Below are 26,048 nucleotides of genomic sequence, written 5' to 3'. Positions count from 1 at the left end.
ACACACACACACACACACACACACACACACACACACACACACACGTGAAACACACGTGAAAAAAAAATACACGCTTTCATCACCAACACTTTGAGCTGCTTCCTCACTCAGTGTCACACAGTTTTTTTAAGCTCTTCTGTTCACTCTTTTCCACTAATCCTAAAGCCTTCTTGTTGAGATGTTTTTTCTTTTTGTGTTTTTTTCTCATCTTCCTTTATTTTTCTCTCAACAGGAGGAATCCAGCCTCTCTCCACCAAGGCTGACTTTGATCCGCCCGACTTTTCTTTTTTCTATTTCCAAATGAAAAAAAAAAAGAATCATTTCCACCTCAGCGATCCCAATAAAAGAACTGAAAACAAAAAAAACATCTTTTCATTTTTCTCTCCTTTTTTCTCTCTAATAATCACTAGTTGCATACCTTCACTACAGGAAAACTGCTAAACAAATACCCAAGATATAAAATGTAATTTTAAGGAGTTCTGTAGCAGCTCTTTGTTCTGTTTTAACCTCTCCCTTATCTCAGTCAGAACCTTGCTTAGATTCACAAGTTTCTGCTCAATCATCAGACTTGACAAAAGGGATCAGAAACTTGTTAAAAAAGTTCAAACTTCCTCAAGCTTTTCCCTATAGATTTTTTTTTCTTTTTTGCCTCTCCTCTTCAACTGCTGCCCGGGCCTGCGTAAGCCTGCCTCAGGGCTGGGATTAGCGCTCGTCCGGAGAGGTGTTTGTGTGTGTTTGTGTTTGAGAGGAGAAGCGAGGGAGCGAGGTAGAGACAGACGGAAAAGAGATCGACCTCCGTGGCCCCCTTGGCCTCACACTCTCTACCTCCCCCCCATCCCACCCCAACCCCTCTGCGGCGGTACGGCAGCCTCACCTGTGGGGCACTGGCAGTGGAAAGCGTTGATCTTGTCGATACACTTGCCGCTGTTTAGGCAGGGGCCGCTGGCGCACTCGTCTGTATCGATCTGACAGAACTTCCCCTCGTAGCCTGGCCAATTAGTAAGCAAGGACCGAGAGGGAGATGGATTGGTTAGGAAAAAAATAAAATTGAAAGTAGGAAAGATAATCCCACYGCAGCAATATACTGCTTTAATTGACAGATATTAAACAAAAAGCCCATATGAATACACAAAGGTGAGAAATTACCTTCTAGAGAAGCTCAAAATAAACAGAAGTTTAAGTTAAGTTATAAGTTTTCTAATAGAACATTAAATCGGTTGTACGTAAAGTTTTATATATTGTGCAATTCCAATGCGTTACCGCTGACTGTACCATGGCTTTGCAATGGGTGTCGAATTATTTAGCAAATACGAAACAATTTGTACAAATGAATGACGTACGTTCAGTTTTTGATGTAATTGCRGTGTCCCACAGGGCGCTGTGCTTGGTCCAAAATTGTTTCTTTTGTACGGTAATGATTAGGTAAATGTGTCAAAGTTTTTCAGGTGTGTCTTTTTTGCAGACGACACTATTTTCTTTTGTTCAGGTAATGATCCAAATCACAAATTTACAATGATGCAATCAGATTTTGTAAAAATACAAAAATGGTTCATGTTAAATAAATTATCACTTAATTTAGACAAGACCAACTATATGATATTTATTAAAAGAAAATTAAAGGTAGATGTTTCATTTACAATTGGTGGCACTGAAATTTCTAGGATTAGTGAAGTGAGGGTTTTGGGTTATATTATTATTGATGAAAATCTGACATGGAAACCCTACATTAACTACTTAAGAACTAAAATTGCAAAATCAATTTTAGTATTATATAAAGCCAAAGACATATTTAATAACAACGAATGAAATAAAATCTATAAATAAATAAAAAATTTAAAAAATTAAATATGACACTGTGTCATAAAAAGAGAAAATAACTTTTGTTCTTATAATAAAGCTTCTCACCTGGCATGCAGATACACTGGAATTCTCCAATCTGGTCCAGGCAGGTGGCCTCGTTCTGACACGGGTACGACAAGCACTCGTTAACGTCCACCTCGCAGCGTGCCCCCACGTAACCCTGCTGGCATTTGCACTGAAACGAACCCTTGGTGTTTATGCACTTTCCTGCATGCTCACACGGGTTGGACCCTGTTAAAACAACCCAAGGCTTTAATTTAACTACCTTTAGAAAAGATTACTGTAAAAAAAATCTGTGATGTCATTACAATGTCTTTGAGATTAGATAATTTGGGTGGTTTATTGTTGTTTGGCAGAGCAGGACTCACTTTTGTGATTACAATAATACCCCAGAGGAAATTACTTGCTGTAATCATGGGTATGTTTATGTGCACAAAAGTACTCTTAATAACAGGGAGAATGAGCTTGTAATTTGTACACTGATACGAACAGTGAGAAAGTCTTCAAAAGTTCAGAATTACAACTGGACAAAGTGTTGGCAAGTTATGCAGAGTGATTTTTGTTTTACCTAATGAGCACTCATCAACATCCTGATCACAGGAAGGACCAACGTATCCTTGGGGGCAGTTACAGAAATGATTTCCAGTCACGGGATTGGTGTCACAGTTGGAGCCTCTCTGACACGGGTTACTGATGCAGGCGTCCTTCAGCTGGCAGAGCAGACCTGGGGCAGAAATCAAGAGGTAGGCATTACTGCAGGTCTTAATGCTCAATTCAGATTTTTTGAAAAGATCAGATTTTTTTGGCGTGAACGTTCACATTACATTTATTTATTTTTTTAATTTTATTTTTTAAACCACATTCACATTCAATTTAAATCCAACCTCCATCAAACTCCAGTGTGAACTCTACACGGCACTGGGACGGATGCTACTTTTAGTATGTAGAATCTAAAGTTGTTATTCATTCAGAGCTGAATAAATAATTATCTGACATGCTTGTTTAGTTCAGTGTTTATATCTGAACCTGCCTCTGACCAGGATGCTCCAGTGAAGCATTTTATTGTTGGAACGAAGCAACGAGCTGAAAATAAAGTATCAATTGAGTAACTTTAGGATTGATAACGCTCCGCGGCCGAGGCTGGACGTTACTATCTACATGGAAAATTAAAGTTAAAAGACGAAGCAACTGGAGTTCTGTTTTGGAGCTGTAAACACATGGAGCTACAGATTTAAACAGCGTGACTCGAGGTTAGTGTCTTATCGATCCTTCACCCCCAACTCACCGATGAAAAAGTCAGATGGAATGTGACATTACTGTTCACGCCGCAGTCACTTTGAAAAACGAGATATGTATCCGATTCAGTACCACATACTGAAAAAAATCGTATTTGTCACATTCAGACTGTTATAAAAAATCAGATATGTGTCGCATAGGGCAAAAAAAATCTGATTTGGGTCGCATTTGCCTGCAGTGTGAACGTAACCATCAACACTAAACCGAGTACCCACCTGTGCGGCCGTGAGGACACTCGCAGTAAAAAGATGCAATGCGGTCGTGACAGGTGGACCCCTGGTGGCAGGCGGCGCTGGGACAGTCGTCGATGTTTTCGCCGCAGTCGTCCCCGGTCCAGCCGTTCACGCACACGCACTGGTAGCTGCCGTATGTGTTGTGGCACGTGCCGCCATTTTGGCACGCGTTGGGCATAAGCTGGCACTCGTCGACATCGTCCATGCAGTGCTGACCTGTGGAGGAGCAACGATTATTGTTCCACCAACTGCACTGCTGACAAAACACTATTATGTATTTGAAAAATAATAATTAAAAGTGCTAATAATTGAAATTTGTGTTGTGCGAACCTGTAAATTCTGGTTTACACTGGCAGTTGTAGGTGTTGACTCCATCCACACACGTGCCGCCATTCTGGCACTCGTGACCCGGACAGTCATCAATGTTGTAGTTGCAGTTTTTTCCTGTAAATCCTACAAACGACAAGAAACCTTACATAAGTAAGATGCTCCTACTTATTTAACTCCCTGTGCTTTACTAAGACTTTTTTTTCATGTATCCACACAGTCGGTTCAGTTAAATGTGGTCAACTGACTTTTCCTTCCCATGACAGAAGGCAGCTGTACCCTACTGAGGTCTGTGGCAACCCTGCCATGAAAAAAACACCCACACTGCTTTACAGTTGCACAAGAATCAACCAATGGACTGTACAAGTGGTGTGTTGGGTTACATAACAGGCAAAGCAAAACCAGTACAATTCATAACTGTCATTTCTCACAAACTTATATTCCTGAAAAACCTCATGGTTGAGGTCAAGATCTGAAACATCATATTGAAAATGATTTTTAACTAAAATAGCTGTTTTTAATCCTCTTATTATTTCAATTAAAGCAGAGATGCTCAGTGTTTTTTTTACAGACTAAGAATTGCTTTTTTGTTAGTGTTCTAAATCAGAAGATTTTACATTAGAAGAGTTAGAACATGAGGAGCGTGCTCCACTGGCTAGGAGGATACAAAATAAACAGTAAAACACACTAAAAACCTAGAAAGTCACTTTTACGTGTTTTAAAATAGGAATATGAATGTATAACTAAAGTCAACAGAAAAAACATCAGAAACAAACAAACAAGGAAAAAGTTTGGCAGTTTGGCGCGACAGGGTGTTAAGAAGGACTTTAGTTTCAGAAGCTTTCCTTCGGTCCACCATGTGAAACGGATGTTGTCCTTTAACCATTTCCTTACGATAAGCCCCCGATGCCTTCCTGCTCCACTTTGTTCACACACAATACACACCAAAGCACAAACACACACGTCTGTACACACACAGGGAACACAACATAAGCAGGAAAAGCCGAGCCTTAAATGACATCATTGCTCCACCAGCAAGGATGCTGGTTTAGAAATCAAATAATCCTGCAAGATCTTTATTAGAATTATTACTGATAACAGCACCTTTGTCTCACATCTGAAGGCCTCTAATGTTTTATCTAACTTTGACTCTCCTGCTCTGATTCAATAAAAAGCATAAATAGAGGTGAAAAATATACTGAAGATGATATTATAACACATTCTCACTACTGACTCCTCACMTATTGACGCTTTTCCAAGGTTCCCTCTGCGTCTTATTTTGACACGTCGGGTACCCCCGTCGCATCAGTTATTGACACACCAGGCATTTCCGTGTTCCCTCAGCGTCTGGTTTTGAAGCGTTGGGACGCAAAATATAGGGGTCTTTGAGTTGGGGTCCRTGGTTAATATTAGGGATCAGGGTTCATGGTTAATTTTAGGTAGTAGGTTGAGGGATAGGACGTCTGGGGCAAATACTAGGTAATTTTAGGGTTTGGGACATGTAGTTGACGTGAATTTCCTACACTTTCTAAAAATGGTTAATTTTAGGGATCAGGGTTGATGTTTAATTTTAGATACTAGGGTCAGGGGCAGGATGTCTAGAGCTAATAAAGATAATTTTAGGCTTTGGGACAGTTATTTTTTGTGCATTTTCTACACTTTCTGAAATTATGACAATGGTTTCTGCCTCATCTGGTCACTGATGTGAGTGGGGTACCCGACGTGTCAAAATCAGACGCAGAGGGAACCTTGGAAAAGTGTCATTATGTGACGACTTGGGAGTGACATTGGGTTGGATATTGAGCCCTTATAACCAACACTTGAAATGACCCCTCAAGCATGATTTTCAGTATAATAACATTTATGTTACCTGGCACACAAGAGCATTCGTAGTTGGTCTCTCCTTTCTGGATGCAGGTTCCTCCGTTCATGCAGGGCGACGGGTTGCAGGGAAGGTAACGGCTGTCGCAGTGCTTCCCCGTGTACTCTGGTGGGCACTGACATCGGTAGCTGCCGACCTCGTTGATACATGAGCCACCGTTTTTACAGAGCTGAGGGCTCTTGCCGCACTCGTTGACGTCCTGTTTGCAGGTTTGTCCAAAATAGAAGGGCGTGCATGTGCAAACGAATCTGGACCCTAACGAAGAGCAGTGCCCGCCGTTGGCACACGGATTTGAGGCACATGGGTCAGCTTTTGTGCAGTCTTTACCTGAGGGCACAGACAGGTCAATCGTCTTCTTATTTCCAATCTTAAAGTAATCAAAATTAGTGTCTAACAACTTCAGAGTGACTCTTTATAAAAAAAATAATAAGCCAGATAAATCATTGTCCCGTTACCTGACCATCCAGGTGGGCAGCGGCACTTGTACGTCTGGAGACCCTCCGGCTCACAGGTGCCCCCGTTTCGACAYGGTGAGCTGAGGCAGGCAATGTTGTAAGGCGTCATGCAGCGGCGGTCAGTGTAGCCCACTCTGCAGGTGCAGTTAAAGTCCACTGTGTTCCCCTTGGAGACAGCACGACAAGTGCCGCCATTCATGCATGGCAAGTTGTTGCACGGGTCATGAAACTGGCACCTGCTTCCTACAAATCCATCCTGGCACCTGGACAAAGCAAGATGGGTGGTCAGTGAAAACGTTTAAACTGCACAACAATATGGATTCAAGATTAGAAAGGTCAGAGAAACAGACATTATGGACATCTAAAATTGTTATCTAAAAATTTTATCACACAAGTTTTCCTTTAACATTACTGCTCAAATGTCAACACATTATTCTGCAGTGTTTAACTGTCTGAGTTTTAATGTTGAAACCACCTAACTTTAAGACGAGTCTCAGCAGAACGATTAGTCAACAAGCTATTGACTGTGCCATTAATTGTTGTTAAAACATGATCATTTTATCGGGTGATTCACTCTCATGGTTTAACTTTGAGGGAGGAGGCAGCAGAGCAGCTAATGTCCAGAGAAGGAAGGACATGATGCAGAAGGTATGCTGAGGAAGCAGCTTAGTTTGGCAGATGAAGCTTCTTAATGGCTTCTTTCTATTTATATCAAGACAACAAGTATTTAAGCACAATCCAAATACCTAATAGTGAACAGGAAGCAAGATATTAGCAGAACACATTTGCTCATGTTTACACACACAGTAAAAGCATTAAACCTAACTTGGTTTGAATTGTATAGGTTTATATGAAATAAACTTCTTTTGGGGGGAGAATTATGTATTTTCCAGGCGCATAGTTCAGTTCCACCACAATCAAATAACTATGTTACCTTCAGTTGTTAGGAAAACACTGTATACATCAAAAATAACTTAGACTTTGCATCATGGTCTATCTAAACACCTTGAAATTGGCCTCTGTCTCTTTAAGAACCTCCTACTGTTTCTGACACTCCCACTTCAGCAMGTCTTCACAAAAATGCTTCAGTTGGGAGGGGTGCTAGGTGGGGCAGGAGCTTAGTTGAGCTACRGGGAGGAGCTTTGTAAAAATAGGTGGTGCTTTGTACAAGCAAGAGTTTAGGCAGCTCCACATAGCTCCCACATAAGAGTCAAGGATTTTTCAAACATGCATGACAGAGTCAAAGCAATACTCTAGATATTTTTTATTTTTTCTCTTTCTTTCTTTCTTTCTTTCTTTCTTTCTTTCTTTCTTTCTTTCTTTCTTTCTTTCTTTCTTTCTTTCTTTCTTTCTTTCTCATGAGGGAATGGTATTATAGTATAAAGCTCAAAAAAGTAGATTTTACAAAATACGCCTCCAAGGAGTTGTAGAACATTCCTAAAATTGAGAAAATATAAAAAGTCCTTAAAAATATGCAGTTATGAAGGACCATTTTTAACCTTTTGTTCAGCTAATAAGCCTTCTTTAAATGATCTTGTTTAAATTAGCATAAAAAGAGTTTGACTGATCAAAAGGATTTTCCAAACACTATCAATATCCATCCAGTCAAGCATTAACCAGATAATAACAAAAAGATTCCTCCTTTGTGTACAACTGTGCTTATAAATCAGCTACTTTCGCGAAAAGGGTTGCAGCTTTTAAAACACGGCCATGAGAAACTATGCTTTAAAAGGCACATCCGTCTCCGTTACCCCCCACCCCACCTCCCTTCACCCCCTGTGAACAATGTGTTGGAGGTTGTAAAACGGAGTGATCCAAACAAACGGGGGTTGGTGGGGGGGCAAAACTCCTGGGATGTTTCTCACAGGTTGTGTTTGAGTCATAAATGCTGGTCGGACCCCAGCGAACAAATGCCTGCAGAGAGAGGCGCCTCAGATCACAGATTCACACATTTACAATTACAATGAGCGGAGCTGAGGGCTCGTCCCCTGAGGACGCACACGGCTCGACAAAAGGGCCACACACACCTAAAGCCAGCATGAGTAACCACACACACACACACACACACACACACACACACACACACACACACACACACACACACAGAAAGATGATACAGAAACTTTGCACAGTTGCATGCATGCTATTGTCATTCAGCTAAACTTTCCAATGAAACGCTCACATCTCAGCGGCCCAATCTAAAATTGCACTTTAGAAATGTTTTGAAAGATTATCTGGTCTTTAGAAATGACAGAGTTGGAATTGTGGGATCTCATGCAGTATCATGAAATCTCACATGATCTGGTAGAGAGCCAACCTCCAGCAGCTCTCTGAGCTGAAATGCGCTCACTTTGACCCTTTTGTCAGCACTCATCCATCCTGAAGACAAGGCGGCATTTCTGCTACAGCGTCTGAGCTGCAAGCCAACAATATGGCAACTTCAAAGCACAGTGCCACCACCTCAGCGCTCTCGCTCTTTCCTCCCCAGAGAGGATTTACTCCAGCATCAGACAAGAGATGAAACAGAGGAGACTATACTGAAACCTCTGTCGTGAATCATTTCTCCAAATTTTTTTAAACAACAACTTATCAAACACTGGTTTTCTTTAAAAACATTTTGCCACTGACAAACTGGCCTTCCCACACCATCGAAACTCAGAGGCACTCGAAAATACCTGATCAAAGCCAGCGGGTCTGTTTGCCCCGAGGGGCTGGCAGGACCAGGTCCCCAAACGTTCCCAGGGTGTCCAGCTTGTTTGTGTGTGTGAGGGTCGCGCTGTGGCGCCTCTGCAGGGACAGGCGTGTGTTTAGACAGGGTCCCCCTCTCAGGGGATTACACAGTCTTCGAACTGTGACGAGGAAAAGAAAACATCACATGCTAGGCCGCCTGCTACAAAAACAGTAGCAGAGAGTGGTGGCGGAGCAGCATGAGAGCAAAACGTTGTACCTTGGCTGTGTATCCTTATCCTCTTGCACTGATAACAATAAGAAAGTCAAGTGTGTCAAACTTTATGCAAAAGTAACTCAAGTCATTTAAGAACCAAACAATTGTTACAACTTTTTAATCTGCAAAATTTCTACAGTGAATTCTGGATAATTTAGACAAGATAAAGTCCTCCCAAACACACTTATGGAAAAAAATACAAACAGAATCCATTTGAACTGACCAAATATTACATTCAGCTTTAATTACAGGGCTGCACAGCAACTAAGAATAACCACATATCATCAGTGTAAAACTAAACTGAATATTTAATATATACCTTTTATATAAACAGCTCTTTTCTGTCACACAACAATGCATCATCGAGGGCAGCGATGCAGTTTATTTTCTTGCTCAAACGTGCAGAGGAGTAAAAAGGTCAATAACTGCAAAACCAAAGGATCCAAATGTCCTCACTCCCTAAGCTTTTTTATTTTAGTTATACTGATGCAACAAAAAGCTCYAAATAACTTCACAAGCTGCTGTTGTTGGAAATGGCTTTAGATGAAGCATGGAAATTTCCAATATCAATATATGAGATTCTCACTGGACGATTGAGATTTGATGTTAATTGTTTTTACAATTTAATGCGGATTACTTAACAGTGGAGTCATGACAAAATCAGTGAGATTGACGTACTATTTATTCGTTTATCAGACTGAATTACATATACAACTTGCTAAAATGATTTGGAATGAGATCATGGACCATTTTGATGCACATACTTTAAAAATACTGTTTATTAAAGTTGCAAATTATTAKCCACGATGCAATATGTTTTTTAAATCTGTGTTCTGTGTACTAACAAATCAACTAACACAGTAAAAAACGTCACTCGACTTTGAATATTAATGTGAAATCTTTGACATTTTTTCCAGTCATCTCTACCCTGTCCCATGGAGGTCAGTGAAGGCATGTGTTTTTTTTTGTTTTTTTTTTTTTGGAGGAGGGGGTAGGTGGGATTGTTTATGGGGTGAGACGGAGGCCAGCCCAGCTAAGCCCTAGCGGTGGCGGGTGCTGGAGTCGTGAGGCGCCACACGAGCTCGCTGGAAAAAGGCCGCAGGGAGCAGGTGCGCATGTTAATGAGGAGACAGCAGCTGCTGCCCCGGCCAGCCAGCACACACACACACACACACACACACACACACACACACACACNCACACACACACACACACACACACACACACACACACACACACACACACACCCTCCCCCCATCTCCCTTAACACCACCACTCTGCCTCCTTCCTCCATCCATCCCTATTCTGCTACGAGTCTAAAAAGAGCCAGGAGACAGGAAGAAACTTCACACTGCAAAAAAAAAAAGGGTTCCTAAAAACTTAGGAACAGACTGAACCAGATCTGTCTGCAGAAGTAAATTCTGTAAAGCTGCAAAAAACTTTTAAAAAATACTGTTTTTCTAACATTTTCAGGCTTAGATCACACATTGATTTGGATAAAAAAAAAWTTTGCCAAGTGAAAGTGAAAAAGTGAAAGGCCGCCCTCTGTTTCTGTACAGAAAAATGAGGAGCAAGACGAGGAGAAAGAAGGATGAGCGATAAGTGAGGCTATTGTTCCCCCTCCTCATTCAGAGCTGACCACGGGCCAGGCGTATTCAGCTGTTGTACCTCCTCTTTCCTCTCATTCCTATCCTCGTTTTCCTCTCAGCCTCCTCAAAAAAAAAAAACCTTTGGATCGTCCTCCATTCCTAAACTACGCCACTACTTTTTTTTCTCATTGCTGGTTCCACTTCCTTTCTTTGAACAGTTGCYGGCATCCACCCCTTCTTCTCTGCGAGCCTCCTTTCCCTCCAAAATCAACCCACTCCGCTGCTAGAGCGCCTCTTTTCATTCGTGAGACACCGTGGTCAACTTTATAACTCTCCACTGACCACTTTTCCCTCCCCTGAAGCTTTCTTCCAAGTAGCTCCAAGTGGATTTTCTACTTTTTTATGTTTGTGGCCATAAAAAAAAGCAAAAGCTCAAAATCCACAACAGACACACAAGGAATGGGACAAAGAAACGAGTCTGAAAGAAAAGAGAGTGGAACAGGTTTGGTTGGGTGAAAGGCAGAATGGGGCAGCCGGTTCAAAAGGAGTCTCCTGGCCTGATTTTTAACCTCAAGAGAGGCTCACTGGCAGCCACACTTTACAATTTAAAAGTGGTATTTGCCCCAGCGTCTCACACCAAGGCCTAGAAGACAAACAGATAGAGCCTCGAATCACACGAACTCTCTATCCAAACACAGTCCAGCTGAGGTGCTAACAGTGTCAACTGTAGCACACGCTGAGCAAAGAATGCTAACAGTTTGCTCTTTAACTTGACAATACCCTGTCAAAACCACATTTGGCACAAAAAAAGGCTTTTACAGGCATCGAATCAACTGCCCTGATAAGGTCTTGAATGTATAAAATAGGTGTGTGAGACAAAAGATATTCAGTCACTCCTTTATGGAGACTTTTCTGTGTTCAAAGCAAACAGAGCAAAGCAGCTGCTTCAACAAGAGAAATCTGTCCTGGAGAGCAGGGTAATCTCAACAGCAGCAGGTAAACTGGGCCGCTGGAAAGGTAAATAAAGCTGACATGAAAAGAAGGGCGAAAATCAGAAGCTGAGCAAATATCAGGTGTTTGGGAGGTATCGTATAACTGCAGTACAGCAGTGGAATTATCTCTGCGGTAAGGCCGATACTGTCATTATCCTTTCTGTCATCCCTGGCCCGGTACCACTTATTGTTCTGCTCGGCGCTCACTTCTGGATCGACTTCTCTTCAAATTCACCCGTGGCAACAGGTCCGTGGCTCGAGCCGGCAGCAGATGTTGTGGTGACATCTGACCTTCGGCCAGGCGTCACTCTGAAGGGGTTTTCCTTACAGTGTTGGACCAACCTGCCATCTGCCACCTTCCTGAGTTCACAAACAGATGGAGACGTGCACTATGTGGGCTACACATGTGTGAACTGTACACAAATAAAAGTCCAGAGTGGGTAACACAGATTCAGACAGCTGCACGGGGATCGCTCTCAATGCTTTTTAAGAAGCTTAGTGAATTAGGTTGTCCATTTATTCAATTATTGAGCCATGTAAAGCTCTATGAGACACAAAATCTCTGTCTGGTTCTACTCCGTCAATAACATTATGAATATTCGTCATTACATTATTTTACAGTCGAAAATGCAAAACAATTACTTACTGTATTTATTCCTGTATAATACTAGAAGTTTTTCATGTATAATACTAGAAATTTAACCTAAAAATCATCCATGTGGTGGGTAGTATTATACACAGGCTATTGATGATTAGATTTTTTTGTGCTTTTTAATCTCAAATAATTATGATCATATTATACTCGAGATCATATTATACATGAATAAATACAGTACTTGTGGATTCTATTTTAATTTGACAGTGATGYCGTTACACATGAGGCCATTTCAAGAGCATTTCATTAACTTAATTTAGTAAAAGAAGGGGCAAAGAAGTTTTTTGTTGATCTAAAAACACTGTAAAAAATAGGGACGCAACGAAATAGCAATACCCAATACTCCTTCATGAGAGTAAGACGTTTTCCTCTCAGTTAAATATTGAGGAGGTAAAGGAGGAGACACCTCAGCAGTGTGGAGGTATTTCTTTGGATTGGATTGTCTTWATCCACACTCCTTACAAATTGATGGGAATAATACACCACAGTTGTTTGCTAGCTGTCAAATAAACACCATTAAAAGAAGAAAAAGCTGTGTGGGGTAGGCTTGAATAAGCAAAAATGTCAATCGCACAATTAATCGCACAATAAATTCAAATCAAGTCAATAATAATAATGTAGTCAATAATATAAAATGTGCTTGATAATTTTCATTTGCCTGCTTAACGTAAGGAAGAGGGAACTCTGGCTTCAGATATTTGTCTGGCGTACGGTAACTCTGTAGCATTAGAGCTTCATGAACAAATACTTAGCTAGGAGTGTCTTCAGTTTTCCAACACCTTCTTTCAGCTGTCGACACCTCAGAGTGCCCTCAAGGCAGAGTTTTTTGGTGTTTTTTTACACTACGTAAATTTTGTAAACTTCCATATACTTTCTAAGCAGCGTAAGGGTGACCGCGATTATTTTATAAAGCCAGAGGAAGAGGACACATACAGAATAAATTGCGCTGGCTTGGAAAGATTAGCCATTTGACAGCTTCAGTAGCATTTGTTGTAGTCTTTTCCAAATCTCTGCTCCAGGTCAGTTTGTAACATTTTTTACATGCATACATTTCATTCATTTCTGTAAGCTTCATAAGAGCTGGGCTGAGGTGGGGGTTTACTGGTTTAAATTGGTCTCCAAATAATATTATCATTTATCACGATAATTTCTAAGACAATTTATTGTCCAGAAAATTTTTTATTGTGAAAGGCCCATGTGAGGTATTCCATAGCGGACGAAGGGGACAAATTATGCTGAGCTGAGTTGTTCAATAAGAGGTATGAAATCTTCCAAACAAACACTTTGATATAACATTTAAACAGAATTGTAAAGTAATTAAGTACAAATACTTTGTTACTGCACTTAAGTATAATTTTTGGGTATCTGTACTTTACTTGAGTAATTCCTTTTTAAGCCTACTTTTTACTTCTACTTCTTACATTTTTACACAATTATCTGTACTTTCTACTCTTTACATTAAAAAAAGACAAGAAGTAGAACATTGTTACTTTTATTTCATTTTTGCTTGTTTTCATTCCAGCTTGTTATTGTAAAAAATAAATACTATCCATTTAATTGTGCCTCCTAGAACAAGTTAATTTAATTGTGGTTGAATGAAAAATATAAATATATAAAATTCTGATACTGCATTAGTTTGTACACAAACAAATAATGTCACACTCCAGAAGTACATAATCATTAAAATAAAAGGACTGTACTTAAGAAGTATTTGTATTTCATGAATTATATTATGGCATTTGGCCGCAGATAGATTTTCGTTTTGGGGAAAAGGTTTGGGCAGCCTTGATATATGTATATAAACTGAAACAGCTAGCCTAGTTCATCCTAAATTTAACATAAATTAATTATTTTATTACAATATAGTCATTTCTGCATTTTTTGGAGGGAGGTCACCTCTTAATAAATGTCATTACGTACAATCTAACTCCTCATTTTAAATCAACACTTTTATTTTTAATATTTAAGTACAAAAAATATCAGATACTTTAAGACTTTTACACAAGAAATATTCCTAAAGGAGACTTTAACTTTTACCAAAGTAATTTTGGTAAGATACTTGTACTTTTACTCAAGTATCACCTTGTGGTACTTTATACAAAACAGCATTTAAAATAAAAATCAACAGCAGCCCAAGATTTCCAACAGTCTCACCACTAGCCAATGGGCACTTTTGGAAAAGACTATTGCTCTCATGGCTCCATTTGAGGAGTTAACATAAAAATAAGCTCATAAATAAAAGCACCCTTTAAAAAGTAATTGTTTTTCTGGTACACATTTTAACACATTTCTCACAATGGCAACCATGCAAGTTACTTTACTGTCTACCTTTGTTTTCTTCCACATAACCGTGTTTTTTCTGTCAGTGGTCTCTTTTTAGGTGATTTCAGCCACAAATTAAAATGGGTTAGTGGAGCGTGTTTGTATATCTGACTTCCCCTCTACTTGTCCCTCCTGTCTCCTCACCTCCACTACTTCTCATTTCCTGGCTGTTTGCTTCTGTGCCTCAGCTAAGTCCTTTTTAGTCTTGTCTGATCTGTTTTAAAAGCTTTGCCCAAGGGGAGAGGGGGGCCTCTCGTTCCTCCTTTCCTCCCTCTTTCTTGCCCTCTCTTGTGCTTTCCCAGCATGTTTAGTGGCCAASCACAGCGTCAACTCTAACACCACGGGAGGAGAAAACCCACATTGCAAATGCATATTCAAATTTAGCTTCTATCACTCTATTTAYATTTAGCGAAATAAATTAAGTATTCAGTAGAATATTTTGCACAAAAAAACAAAACTGTTTTTTGTTGTGGTGTTGAAGCCAAAGTTACCACAGCATCCCAATTTGCTAGAAAAATTACGAGGAGACTCATCAAGCTCTTGCCCTCTTCTTATGTTCATCACTCATTTCCTTCCTCTGTAATTGTACAGGAGAGCTGACCTGACTGGCCCACATCTGGCAGACTTCATTAGACCCTGTGTATTTGGGAGCATTATGGACTTGGCCCATGGGAAGGAACAAGCTCCCCCCAGAGACCAAACACTTAGTGTGTGAGTGATTGTTCCTCGAGAGTCAGAGCGGCTCTAATGACTTCTGCCACAACTTGCTTTATGAGGCTGGGAACCTCTTAAAGGCTTTCCGGGTGTCTGAAGGTGTAGCTGACACTGGACCCTCAGGTTGTTAATGAATGTTTCAACTTTGAGCCAGAGCATAAAAAGTCTCATCATTACATCCTATTGGCAACAAATGGCTCTTTTTACATCTTTATACCTTACCAACATGTGTTTACTGTCCAGTGTGTGTAACGTCGATCAATGGATACATTTTGGCTCTATAATGGTATATCCATCCATTTTTTACACACTTTTAAATCGCTTCTTAAAACTCATTTTTATTCTTTGGCTTTTAATTGAAGTAGTGTTTGATACTCTGTTTTTATTATTGTTGTTCTCTCTGTGCAGCACTTTGGTGCAGTTTTATACTTGCTTTTAATGTGCTATGTAAATAAATTTGACATGACATGACACTTTTCCATGCAGGGTAGTGGAGGGGAAATGGTGCCTATCTCCAGCAGTCATTGTGCGAGAGGTAGGGCACAACCTGGACAGGCTATAAGTCTATGAAAGGGACACGTAAAGATTGGTATTTTATGGGTTTATCTATCTATACATTATCTTAACTCGCTTCCTCCTTTCAGGGTCATGGGAGTCACTGGTACCCATATCTAGCGATCACAGTGGGATGGGGTACACCCTGGACAGGTCACAAGTCTAACACAGGGACACATAAAGACAAACGAGACAAACAACCATTCACTCACTTACTCACACTTGGGGACAATTTAAACTTACCAATTAGCCTAACAGTCATGTTTTTGGTCTGTAGGAGGAAACCAGAGGACCTGGAGAAAACCCACGCATGCATGGAGAGAACATGCAAACTCTAACCAGAAAAGTCCCCGGCAAGGATTCGATCTTGGCCACCTTCTTGCTGAGATACCATCTACCCAAACATTAAATCTGACATTATCAACATCCGAAAATTGTTCCTGGATAGCTTTACTATCTAAAATTAAAACAACATGAAAGTTTGTCATTCAGTTAGGCCTGTCACAATAAACAATAAATCAATTAATCGTATGATAAATTAAACTGAGGAAGATAAATTTAAATGAAGACAATATTTTTCCTTTGCCTGCTTTTTTGTTTTCTTCATGTTTCTCTTTTTTATTTCTTAGCATAGASAGGAGTGAATTCTGGTGTCAGGTATTTGTCAGGTGCATGGCCTCTTAACCTCTGTAGCATGAAAGCCCATGAACAGGCATTTATCCAGAGGAACATCTTCAGTTTTCTGACGACTTGGGATTTCCAACAGTTGTTTTTTCTTTTTACACTATGTAAATTTTAATGAAAACTTCCGTAAACAGGGTTGTTATATCATTATACTTGTTTAAACTGGTCTCCAACAATATTATCATTTATTGCAATAATTTCGGAGACAATTTATCGTCCAGTAAAATTTGTTATCATGACAGGCCTATATTCAGTGTGGCCTTTTTACCTGCTCCAAATCAAAGATTAATGGAAGGAACTATGTGAAATTTTTGAGTGTGGCTAAAATCAATAGTTCAACATCTGGACCGGCATTGTCACCAAAGACTGCCACAGTCTGACTCAAAAAATTGCTTCATTCTCTGCAAAAACCTACAAACTGACTTTAGGCTTTAAGTCCATATGCACAAATCCAATGGTCAGCTGCACCCTGGTGTTCAACTATGAGTCTAAGGTTTTGGACTCAAATCTTAATGTTTGCTGATAATGTGCTGGTTTTGCATATTTCAAATACCTTGATTGGTATCAGCCTGTACAATCTGTCGTTCTGCTTAACTTTGCAAAAAAGACGTCACACCCCTTCTTTTAAATATTTTATGAGTGGCTTGTTCCCGGCAGTGAGAGTGACTGAAAGCTAAAAGGCACACCTGGCAGACGAAGTTGATCTGTTTTTGTGTGAAGCTGAATGGGCAAAAACCACAAGTAATCATGGGTATTACAGAGCGTGCTGCTCAGTACAYGAGTGCATGACCTTCATCGTTGTTATGCTACAATCCACGGACAGGTGGTCTGGCTGGAAGAAAAGAAAAGTAAAGAACAGAGGAAGTGTGGTTTGGAGTACGTAAAGCGTCTTTGTTTCACACACACACACACACACACACACACACACACACACACACACACACACATATGCTGACTGTCACTGACTGCGATCAAAGTTGATGTGATTTGTCTTGGCACATGCCTAACAGGGAGGCTCAAATGTCTCTGAAGTTCCCCACCACCAAGTCCCTTCTTTCAGCCAGAACCCGCCTCTCAACAGGCAGACCTCGCCAAAGGGAACCCAACACTGGCGGCAGCGGCCATATAAAAGCGCTGCACTATGTGCTTCTCGTTGTGTGATGATATGATCAGATACGGCACCTTTTCTTCCCTCAGGCCACTCCGAGGCTGCTTCCTGACTCTGAATAGAAGTGCATAGAAGGAGGTGAGGGGGGTGGTGGAGAGCATGAGTGGGAGTTAAGATAGACTCATCTGACTGGAGCAAACAGAGGTGCCATTGAAGAATGCCCAGAACCACACACAAAAGAGCTCACTCTCATTCAGGTTGATGTATACTGTACTGTAGCAGGAAAACATACCAGCGAGGAATTAATGGCTTYGATTGTTATCTGAGGCGTTGTTTGCTTAAACTTGAAAAAAATAAATAAGCAGGTCCTAAGTGTAGGATTTTGGTCAGCYGGTTCGGATGTTATCAGTCCATAAAATGGACGTCACTAGAGGTTATCAGTCCCATAGTATGGCTTCAGACTGTCCCGACAGTGCCCCCTAGTGGGTTACCAGTACCATATATATTGGAATGCAGCAATCTGCTACCGCCGAAGTCCAGTCTACTTTATCGTAGCCCATGTCACTTTCTCTAAAATTAACCTTAGTGGCTTTATGCCTCATATTAACCAGATTGCATAAAAAAAACTTAGTGGCTTTATGCCTCATACTAACCAGCTAACAGTCTGAAGCCATTCTATGGGATGGAGAACCCACTAGGCGGCACAGTCGGGACAGCCTGAAGCCATTCTATGGGACTGATAACGGCTAATAAYGTCCATTTAATGGATGATAACATCCAAAGAAGGTGATTTTGGTTCAGGTCCTAAATACCTAATGCTCAACATGAAGCCAAAAATCTCACAATAAGGTCGTAATATAAGCAGATTGTGCAAAACAACACAGATGGAACTACAGGTGTTTCAACCATGCCGAGCTGAACAAATAGAATTTATAAAAAGTTTGCAAGCTCCCAGAGAGCACCCCTCCCCCGAAGCATTGTTGTGAAGACAYGATGAAGTGGGAGTGTCAGAAATGGTAGGAGGTTCTCAAATCGACRGAGGCAAATTTAGTCAAATGTATTTTTGATATATACAGCTTTTTCATTACTGAAGGTTAGGGCTGGGCGATATGGCYCCCCCAAAAAAATCTCCAATTTTTTTCATCCCAAAATCCCCTTGTTTATTTTACTGCAACCAGATTATGTTAACAAAAGAAATCACCATATACAGTTACCACCAATCATTGATGATGTCCTAAAGTTGAAACAGTTTGATCACAATACRTAGATTTTGCTACTATAAGTTCAGGAATACTCTCTGTTTGATCTTGGTTTGGTGCATTCCTATACCATTGAGCAAAAGCTTAACTCTACAAAATACCATATAACTTACTAACTCTTCCAGCATTTTATTGTTTTAGTGCAGTTTGAGTCAAATGTAGATCATTCAGGTCATTACCAAGATGTATGTTTTCATCGCTCTGCTACAGAGCCAACTTGAACCCCCAAAGCACCTCTGCACATCTTTCTGCTATCATCTGGCTGTCAAATGAGGTATGTGATCTCTCAGCAGCATCCTTCCTCACCTACCATCAAGCCAGCCTGGCATCTCTCATCTCTCTGAGCAGAAATAAGCTCTGCGTTGAACTGCTTTGATTCCGGTCATTCTTTGTGCCACTGGAATCTGCAAAATATATTCCCTAATCTGGACTGACTCAGCTTTATCCCTGTCTTCATAGTAAGTCCATTCTAGACATTATGTCAATAGGCATTATTGGTGGACGTGAACATTCAAGGTGTTTGTTTATCCTCTGCATAACTCGGTAAAAAGAGAGGCCAAGAAAAATAAAACTCTYAYTGCATGTTTCTGGGAAACAAAAATATCCTCAAACCCCTATGACTCTTTATGTTCTAAAACAGCAAACAATAGTGAAACAACAGTGATGAGTGACAAAACTTACACAAAAACAATTTGTGTAAAAGAATTAAAATAAGTGAGGCTAAACGGTCCAATATAAAGGTTTCGACAATCTGTTCAATCTTTAACATCTGAACTTTTTTCCTGCTAATCTAATGCCACACTGTAACGCACGCGATGAGAGAGAAAGGCTCAACACAACATTGTGTGCCCGCGCAAACCTTTTCAAATCCGATGCCCATCATCTCCATGTATAATTGGAGACGTCTGAGGAGTGGGACAGCGTAAGGGGCACAATGATGGCTTTGTGGCCCAATGAGGAGGCGGGGTGAGTGTGTGTGTGTGTGTCTGTGTGTGTGCGTGCGTGCATGCGTGCATGTGTGAGTGAGAGTGAGAGAGAGTGAGGGGTGAATACATGACCGGGCCAAATTAAGATGTGGCGGAGGGCCAAGATGACTGCCCACTTGTTGCTGTCCTAGAGCTTTGACCTGACTTGCACAATCATCCAGCAGTCGTCAACAATAGGTGAAAACGACTGTACTTGTGTGAACATACAGCCAAGAGAGCAACAGGTTAAAAAAATGATCAGGAACTGTGATATTTATTATAAAACAGGTGTAAAAAAAACTGTCTCTGTTTCTGTTGGTAAAACATCTCAGCCATCTGTCCTGGGCAATCAGAGAGTGAGCACTGAGGGCTATTGAGGAAAGGACACAATCCCAAGAGATAGAAGGGGGAGTGGTAATAGGACGGGGTTTGAGGGTCTCTCTGGGAAGCCTCACCCAGATTAGTCACACAGAATTAATCGCAGCGCAGAACAATGGTCGCCGAGCTTCTGGCGAACCCAGCTGTCGCTCCACGAAAGAAAAGAAAAACAAGATTTAGGACCCGCAAGAGTTTTGAGCCAGAGAGAGCAAAATGTGGTGGCAATAAAACATAAACAGTGACCCCTGTCCTCATCAGGGTCCACTCACTTCTCTCCCTTTCTCTCTCTCTCTCGACCATTTGCCTCCCAGAAATAGCACCAGTGGTGTGAGCTCTCAGACCCCTCACATGTCCACCAAAAAAAAAAAAAAAACTCTGAGTCATTTCCACAATCCCACATTCCAGCTTTTTCTGTGCAGGCATCCGGCGTGATTTTTTTTTATTTTATTTTTTCGGTTAAGAAGACGAATGCAGATGTTAAAACTTACTTGCACTCTCCATTGCCATCTGGAGTGGCTTCACACCTCCCCTGGTTCAAACATGACTCAGTAGGCATGGAGCATCTTAGACCTGCAAAAGCAAAAGTTAAAGCATTGTATACTGTGCTGAAACGCTTTAAAAGTTACGTATTATAAATATTTTGAGATAATTAAACAAATTACTCGGGTATTACTACACAAATGTGAAGTCTACCTGTGACTCTTGCCACCTTAAAGTGTAGTTTTTTTTTGGAAGCAGCATGAGAAAAAGTATGAGCAATTTGGAAAGTAACACATTTTTTGCAATTACATTAGATTTAAAAGAAAGCTGCACAGGATCCAAACTGCAGAGACTTTACACATTAATGAGGAGAAAAAAGTGTTTGCTGCAGCTGCCAGAGCAAAGAAAAGTTGGTTTGTAGAAAAAGCTGATGATGATGGCAACAAGTGGAAAACTAAACGCGCAGAAAATGTAAGAAATCTGCACAATGTGTTAATAAAAGCTGGATAAAACTGACAAGAAAGTTATGGAAACATGTTAAGAAGGTAAGTTAATGTAACTGAAAGTCACCTACCTTGTGTTATTCCTATCAGCRACAACAGGAATGTTAGTTTCACAAACAAAATATGCATTCCTTCTGGTTTAAAAAGATTGTACAAATCCACGTGGGTTTTCTCATATATCCGATTAAAAAGTCTTCCTCGTCAACAATTAAAAATAAAAAATAAAAATCAAAAAAACAAATATATAATCCAAAAAGTTTCAGTTCATCCTTGAGTGGATCCCAGAGAGAGTAAAAGTAAAGCACGGAGAGTCTCTCAGCATGAGATGTTGACACTTCCAGTCCCGGGCTGGAAATGATTTCAGAAGGGGACCATAGTCTCTCCATCCGCTGCTGCGGAGGGGCGTTATTCTTCCAGCGACACACCAACAATCACCAGAGCTGTTCCGCAGACAGCCACAAGCTGTGCGACTTGATGAAGAGATAGCAGGCAGTTTTTTTTTGTTTGTTTGTTTTGTTTTTTTTAGCTCCTCCGCGGTTTTCCCACGTAGTAAATGGCTAATTAGCCAACAGCCCTGCACGAGGCTGAGGAAGTTAGCCACTGTTAGCTCTRTCAAAATGCTAATAAAACAAAATAGACAAATCAATAAATAACACACTTTTATCTTTGTATTTATAGAGTCCTCAAACTATGATTGTATTCAAAGATAGGGTTAACTTACAATTTTGAACTTGATGTCCAAATTAAGTTACTTTTCCCAACATTTAAATTAGCTTTACGAATATTTTATGCCGATAATTATATTATGCTAGTAGCATTGTGACGTCATCAGCTGGTGCCCAGTTTGTTTAGCACACCTGCATTATATTGTATTTGTTAGTGTGGCTATAACATTTTTTTTGTTGTTTTGCTTATTTATGCCAAAAAAAAAGTACCACGGGAAATACTCGTTTTCTAGAGATAACAAATGTTTTTATTTTGACAAAGTACTTAAATTAATTTTATCTCCAAATAAATTTTAGCTTCTAAAAACACCTCTAATAACTTAGTACTTAAAATTATTAGATTTTCTATGGTTTTTTATGTTATTTTCTATGTTAGTGTACCTCAATATTTATATAATTACCCTGTGGGGTCAATAAAGTATTTTTGAATTTAATTTGAATTGAATAAATTAAAATATAAAGAAAACATAAAAGTTTTTGCAATATGTACTATGTTGTGTTATTTTTGGAGCAACGTAATCAAGTTAAACTTGTTCTTATCAAAAATTTAAAATATTAGTGGGAGTTATAACATGCAGAAAATGTAACACAAACACAACATAGTTGGCTTTTATCCAGGGAAGATTCATCCAGATCCTTGGATTTAAGGACATTCATCCTTCCCGCTCACCTGTATCACAACATGACCAATACTGGAAACCATCCTGTCAGCAGTTGTAATCTTCAGCTCTGATAAATAAATGCTGACAAACACTCAAACTAAGTTTTTGCTCTACAAGCCTGCATGTCAGCAGATTCCCATTTGTAAACAAGGTCTGAGCAACTTCACACAGGAAACAGATGTCAAAAACAACTCCCSTACAACACATATTTATGTAATTTTACATTTTCTAAATAAAGGTCAAAGCTTGATTATTTAATCTATCATCACCTCTGAAAATAATAAAAATCAAGCTGCTCATCCTGAGCTTTCTGCTGGAGCTTTCTTTCTTGTCAAAAACAAGTCATTCCTTTCTACTGTCACCAGCGTGCGAAGATTTGACTCTATTTGTTCCTAAGTTAATAATTTACTAATTGATGTTTTATGATGTACTGTATGTAAATGTTTTGTGCCCTACTGTGACTTTTATTCTAAATTGGCTTTTAAACAGAAAATAAATTGAATTCAGTTGGATTGAGAGTTTTATTTATGTTTATAAAAGCAAGTTTTATAATATTTATTTTTGTATTGGTCTGATTTGAGACTGTAGATCTATGGTGACTGTGTTAGCAAGTATTCAAATGTCCACTGACACCTTCATGAGATAAACAATTTTATATTATAACYGTTATTTTACAGGCTACCAAGACCTCATTTGCTTACTGAGTGGCATGTTGTGATTGTGCCAAGTGATTCCAGGTAAAACATCTGTCAGAGAGACAAGTGGAGTCTCTTGTCCCCTGGAGGCAGCTGAGCACTGGAAATGATGAGAATAACAGACAGGATGTTAGGAAAACGAAGGCAAAATTGGTCATACTTAGATTTAAACAACTTTATTTGCATATTGTTCCCACAATTATTGTCAGATTAAAGTACAATATCTGATTATTGTCTTTATTTACCACATGAAGTTTACTTTTATGAATTAAACGGTGCATTAAAATGTATACGCACAGAATGAACAGATGGTATGTGATCCTGCTTAATGTGTTAAATGATACACTTTCGTGATGGCTGTGTCAATTTAACCTGAGGCTGAACTGAGTTGTTTATCAAAGTCATGCAGGGACACCACTTATTGAACAATCTGACATCTCATTAAGGCAAACAGTTTGAACTTTTAACTACACCCCCAACAAAATGACAGGCCTTTATCCATWTATTTTTTATTTCTTTTTATGCTTAACAACACCCGTCTCCACTGAGATGTTTCACTATTGTCCTGCTGTTTGTGGGAAAACGAGGGAAATGTGTTTAATGTATCACATTGGGATGTGGAGAGTAAACAGGATTTGTGTAGATTTCCTTCTCATTGTGTTGATCTGCGGGTCGAGGTCTGCCACCCCCTCCACCAGCACAGATGGAAGAACCTGTTCTAGTTTATTAGCAGAAAAAAATAGTCATCTGCTCAGGATTGGATGAAATCCATTAAAATTATCCTAATCTGATTTTTGATACAGTGACCTGCATCCTGAGGTGTAACTGCAGTTCCCATTTGTTTCTGTAAATGTCACCACATGTAGTTTTATTGTCATAATTCTTGATTTGTTTTGTTTTTCTGCTTTCTGTCACACCAGGATCTGATCGTCACACTCATGGTTTTAATCGTTTGCGCCCTCAGAGTTAGTGGTGTCCTTTATCATTAAGCTGATCCTATTATCTGTTTTGTGGCTTATATAAATGTAAATCCTCACATGTGTGCCTCTCAGTTTGACTCTCTTCATCACATTCAACTGAGCATCTCATTTGGTGGTAAATGAGGCAAAACATGCCACTCAATTAAGATGAGTTAATTTACTATTTTTCACATAGTATTTGCATTTTCAAAAATTGATCAGACTTTTTTGTTACAGTATTTTGCAGGGTTTTTTTTTACACTGATTAAAAATAATCAAGAAAGATTGTTTTAAGATTAAGATCATTTTATGAGGAGAGGGGAAAGACTTGCAGCTGATTTGGTCAAACTTTATGAAACAAAATTTTTGTGAGAGTTTTTGAGAAGTAGAAAATGTATTTCGAAAACTCTTACACCAAATTTTAGTTCACTATCTGTAAATTTGACGGAGTTCTGCACATTTTAAAGTGCCTGTGACACGCCTTTCCTTCAAATACAAAACGTCAAAGAAAATATCTTCATATTTAGAAAAATTGTCATACAACACATGATTTAACCCTTGTTGTCACATAACTGGCATATTTTCCTTTGAATTTGGCTCAGCTAAAATGAAACAGGAAGTGACATCAAAGGGGAACTCTTTAGGAAAAAAAACTCCCTGGTCTTTGTTTATTAAAGGGATCCCCGTTTAGGTGTAACATTAGACTTTATATGATAATTATATACTTCAACTGTAAAGTAAAGACTGTAAAAATACTGTAGGATGTTCAGTTTTTATCATTTTCGAACTAAAAGTTTAAAAATATATTACACGGACGGGGCCATTTTATTTACAAGCAAAGCATTCTGGGTAAATGATGACATCAACTAGGTCATCGGCACGAGGCTACTAGCGAGCTATTTCCACCCTGAAGGTTAATTTTGGACAATATCTGATGATCGACTCTTTTAAATGAAACCAGAGAGCGTTGACAGAGAGGAGAAGGTAGAAATGACTCAGCCTGGAACTGAAAATATGGATGGAGGACAACAGAGCTGCTTCATGGAAGAAGAACCTCAGCTTAGCCTGTTAGCTTTAGCGTTATCCCCGATGCTATCACCATATACTGTACAGTATGTATTAGCTCAGAGCTACACATTCTCCTCTCGTCACTGAGGTCCTCCATCCACATGACAGAGAGGGGAACACAAAAATGACTCAGCTGCAACTGAAAATATGGATGGAGGAYCTCAGTTTAGCTTCTTTGTCGCACTAGCACCGAGCTAATACATATAAGGCAATATAGCATGAGGGCTAGCGCGAAGGCTAACAGGCTAAGCTGAGGTTCTTCCATGAAGCAGCTCTGTTGTCCTCCATCCATATTTTCAGTTACAGTCTGAGTCATTTCTACCTTCTCCTCTCTGTCAACGCTCTCTGGTTTCATTTAAAAGCGTCAATCATCAGATATTGTCCAAGATTAACCTTCAGGGTGGATATAGCTCGCTAGCAGCCTCGTGCCGATGACCTAGTTGATGTCATAATTTACCCAGAATGCTTTGCGTGTAAATAAAATGGCTCCGTCCGTGTTAAAATATAGTTTAAAAAATTTTATAAACTAAACAGCCTACAGTATTTTTACAGTCTTTATTTTACAGTTAAAATAAATGTTTATCAAATAAGGTTTAATGTTACAACTAATAGTGGATCCCTTTAAAATAATATTATTTGAATTCTGACTTTTTTTTATCTCTGACTAAAATTATCTAAAGAAAGATCAGAAAATTCCCTTCTGTCTGTTTTGTTTTAGAAATGCTCTGTTTACATGCA

The 26,048-nt window shown here is 39.6% G+C and overlaps 1 protein-coding gene across 1 annotated transcript in view; it reads right to left on the bottom strand.

The window, feature by feature from the left end:
- The window catches only part of notch1b (notch receptor 1b), a gene marked incomplete at its 5' end in the record, with an annotated part of 48,196 nt that extends 26,493 nt beyond the window's left edge, over positions 1 to 21,703 (bottom strand). Inside the window, 9 exon segments of the mRNA XM_014024005.1 lie at positions 875 to 988; positions 1,906 to 2,091; positions 2,429 to 2,584; positions 3,372 to 3,605; positions 3,720 to 3,842; positions 5,587 to 5,925; positions 6,054 to 6,316; positions 20,707 to 20,788; positions 21,273 to 21,703. Coding sequence (XP_013879459.1) covers positions 875 to 988; positions 1,906 to 2,091; positions 2,429 to 2,584; positions 3,372 to 3,605; positions 3,720 to 3,842; positions 5,587 to 5,925; positions 6,054 to 6,316; positions 20,707 to 20,788; positions 21,273 to 21,330 — 1,555 coding nt within the window.
- Between the last annotated feature and the right edge of the window lie 4,345 nt (positions 21,704 to 26,048).

The sequence above is a fragment of the Austrofundulus limnaeus genome, unplaced genomic scaffold (genome assembly GCF_001266775.1).
Source record: "Austrofundulus limnaeus strain Quisiro unplaced genomic scaffold, Austrofundulus_limnaeus-1.0 Scaffold403, whole genome shotgun sequence".
NCBI lineage: Eukaryota > Metazoa > Chordata > Actinopteri > Cyprinodontiformes > Rivulidae > Austrofundulus > Austrofundulus limnaeus.
Note: the sequence above shows the minus strand (reverse complement) of the source record. Positions and strands in the feature narration are given on the sequence as shown.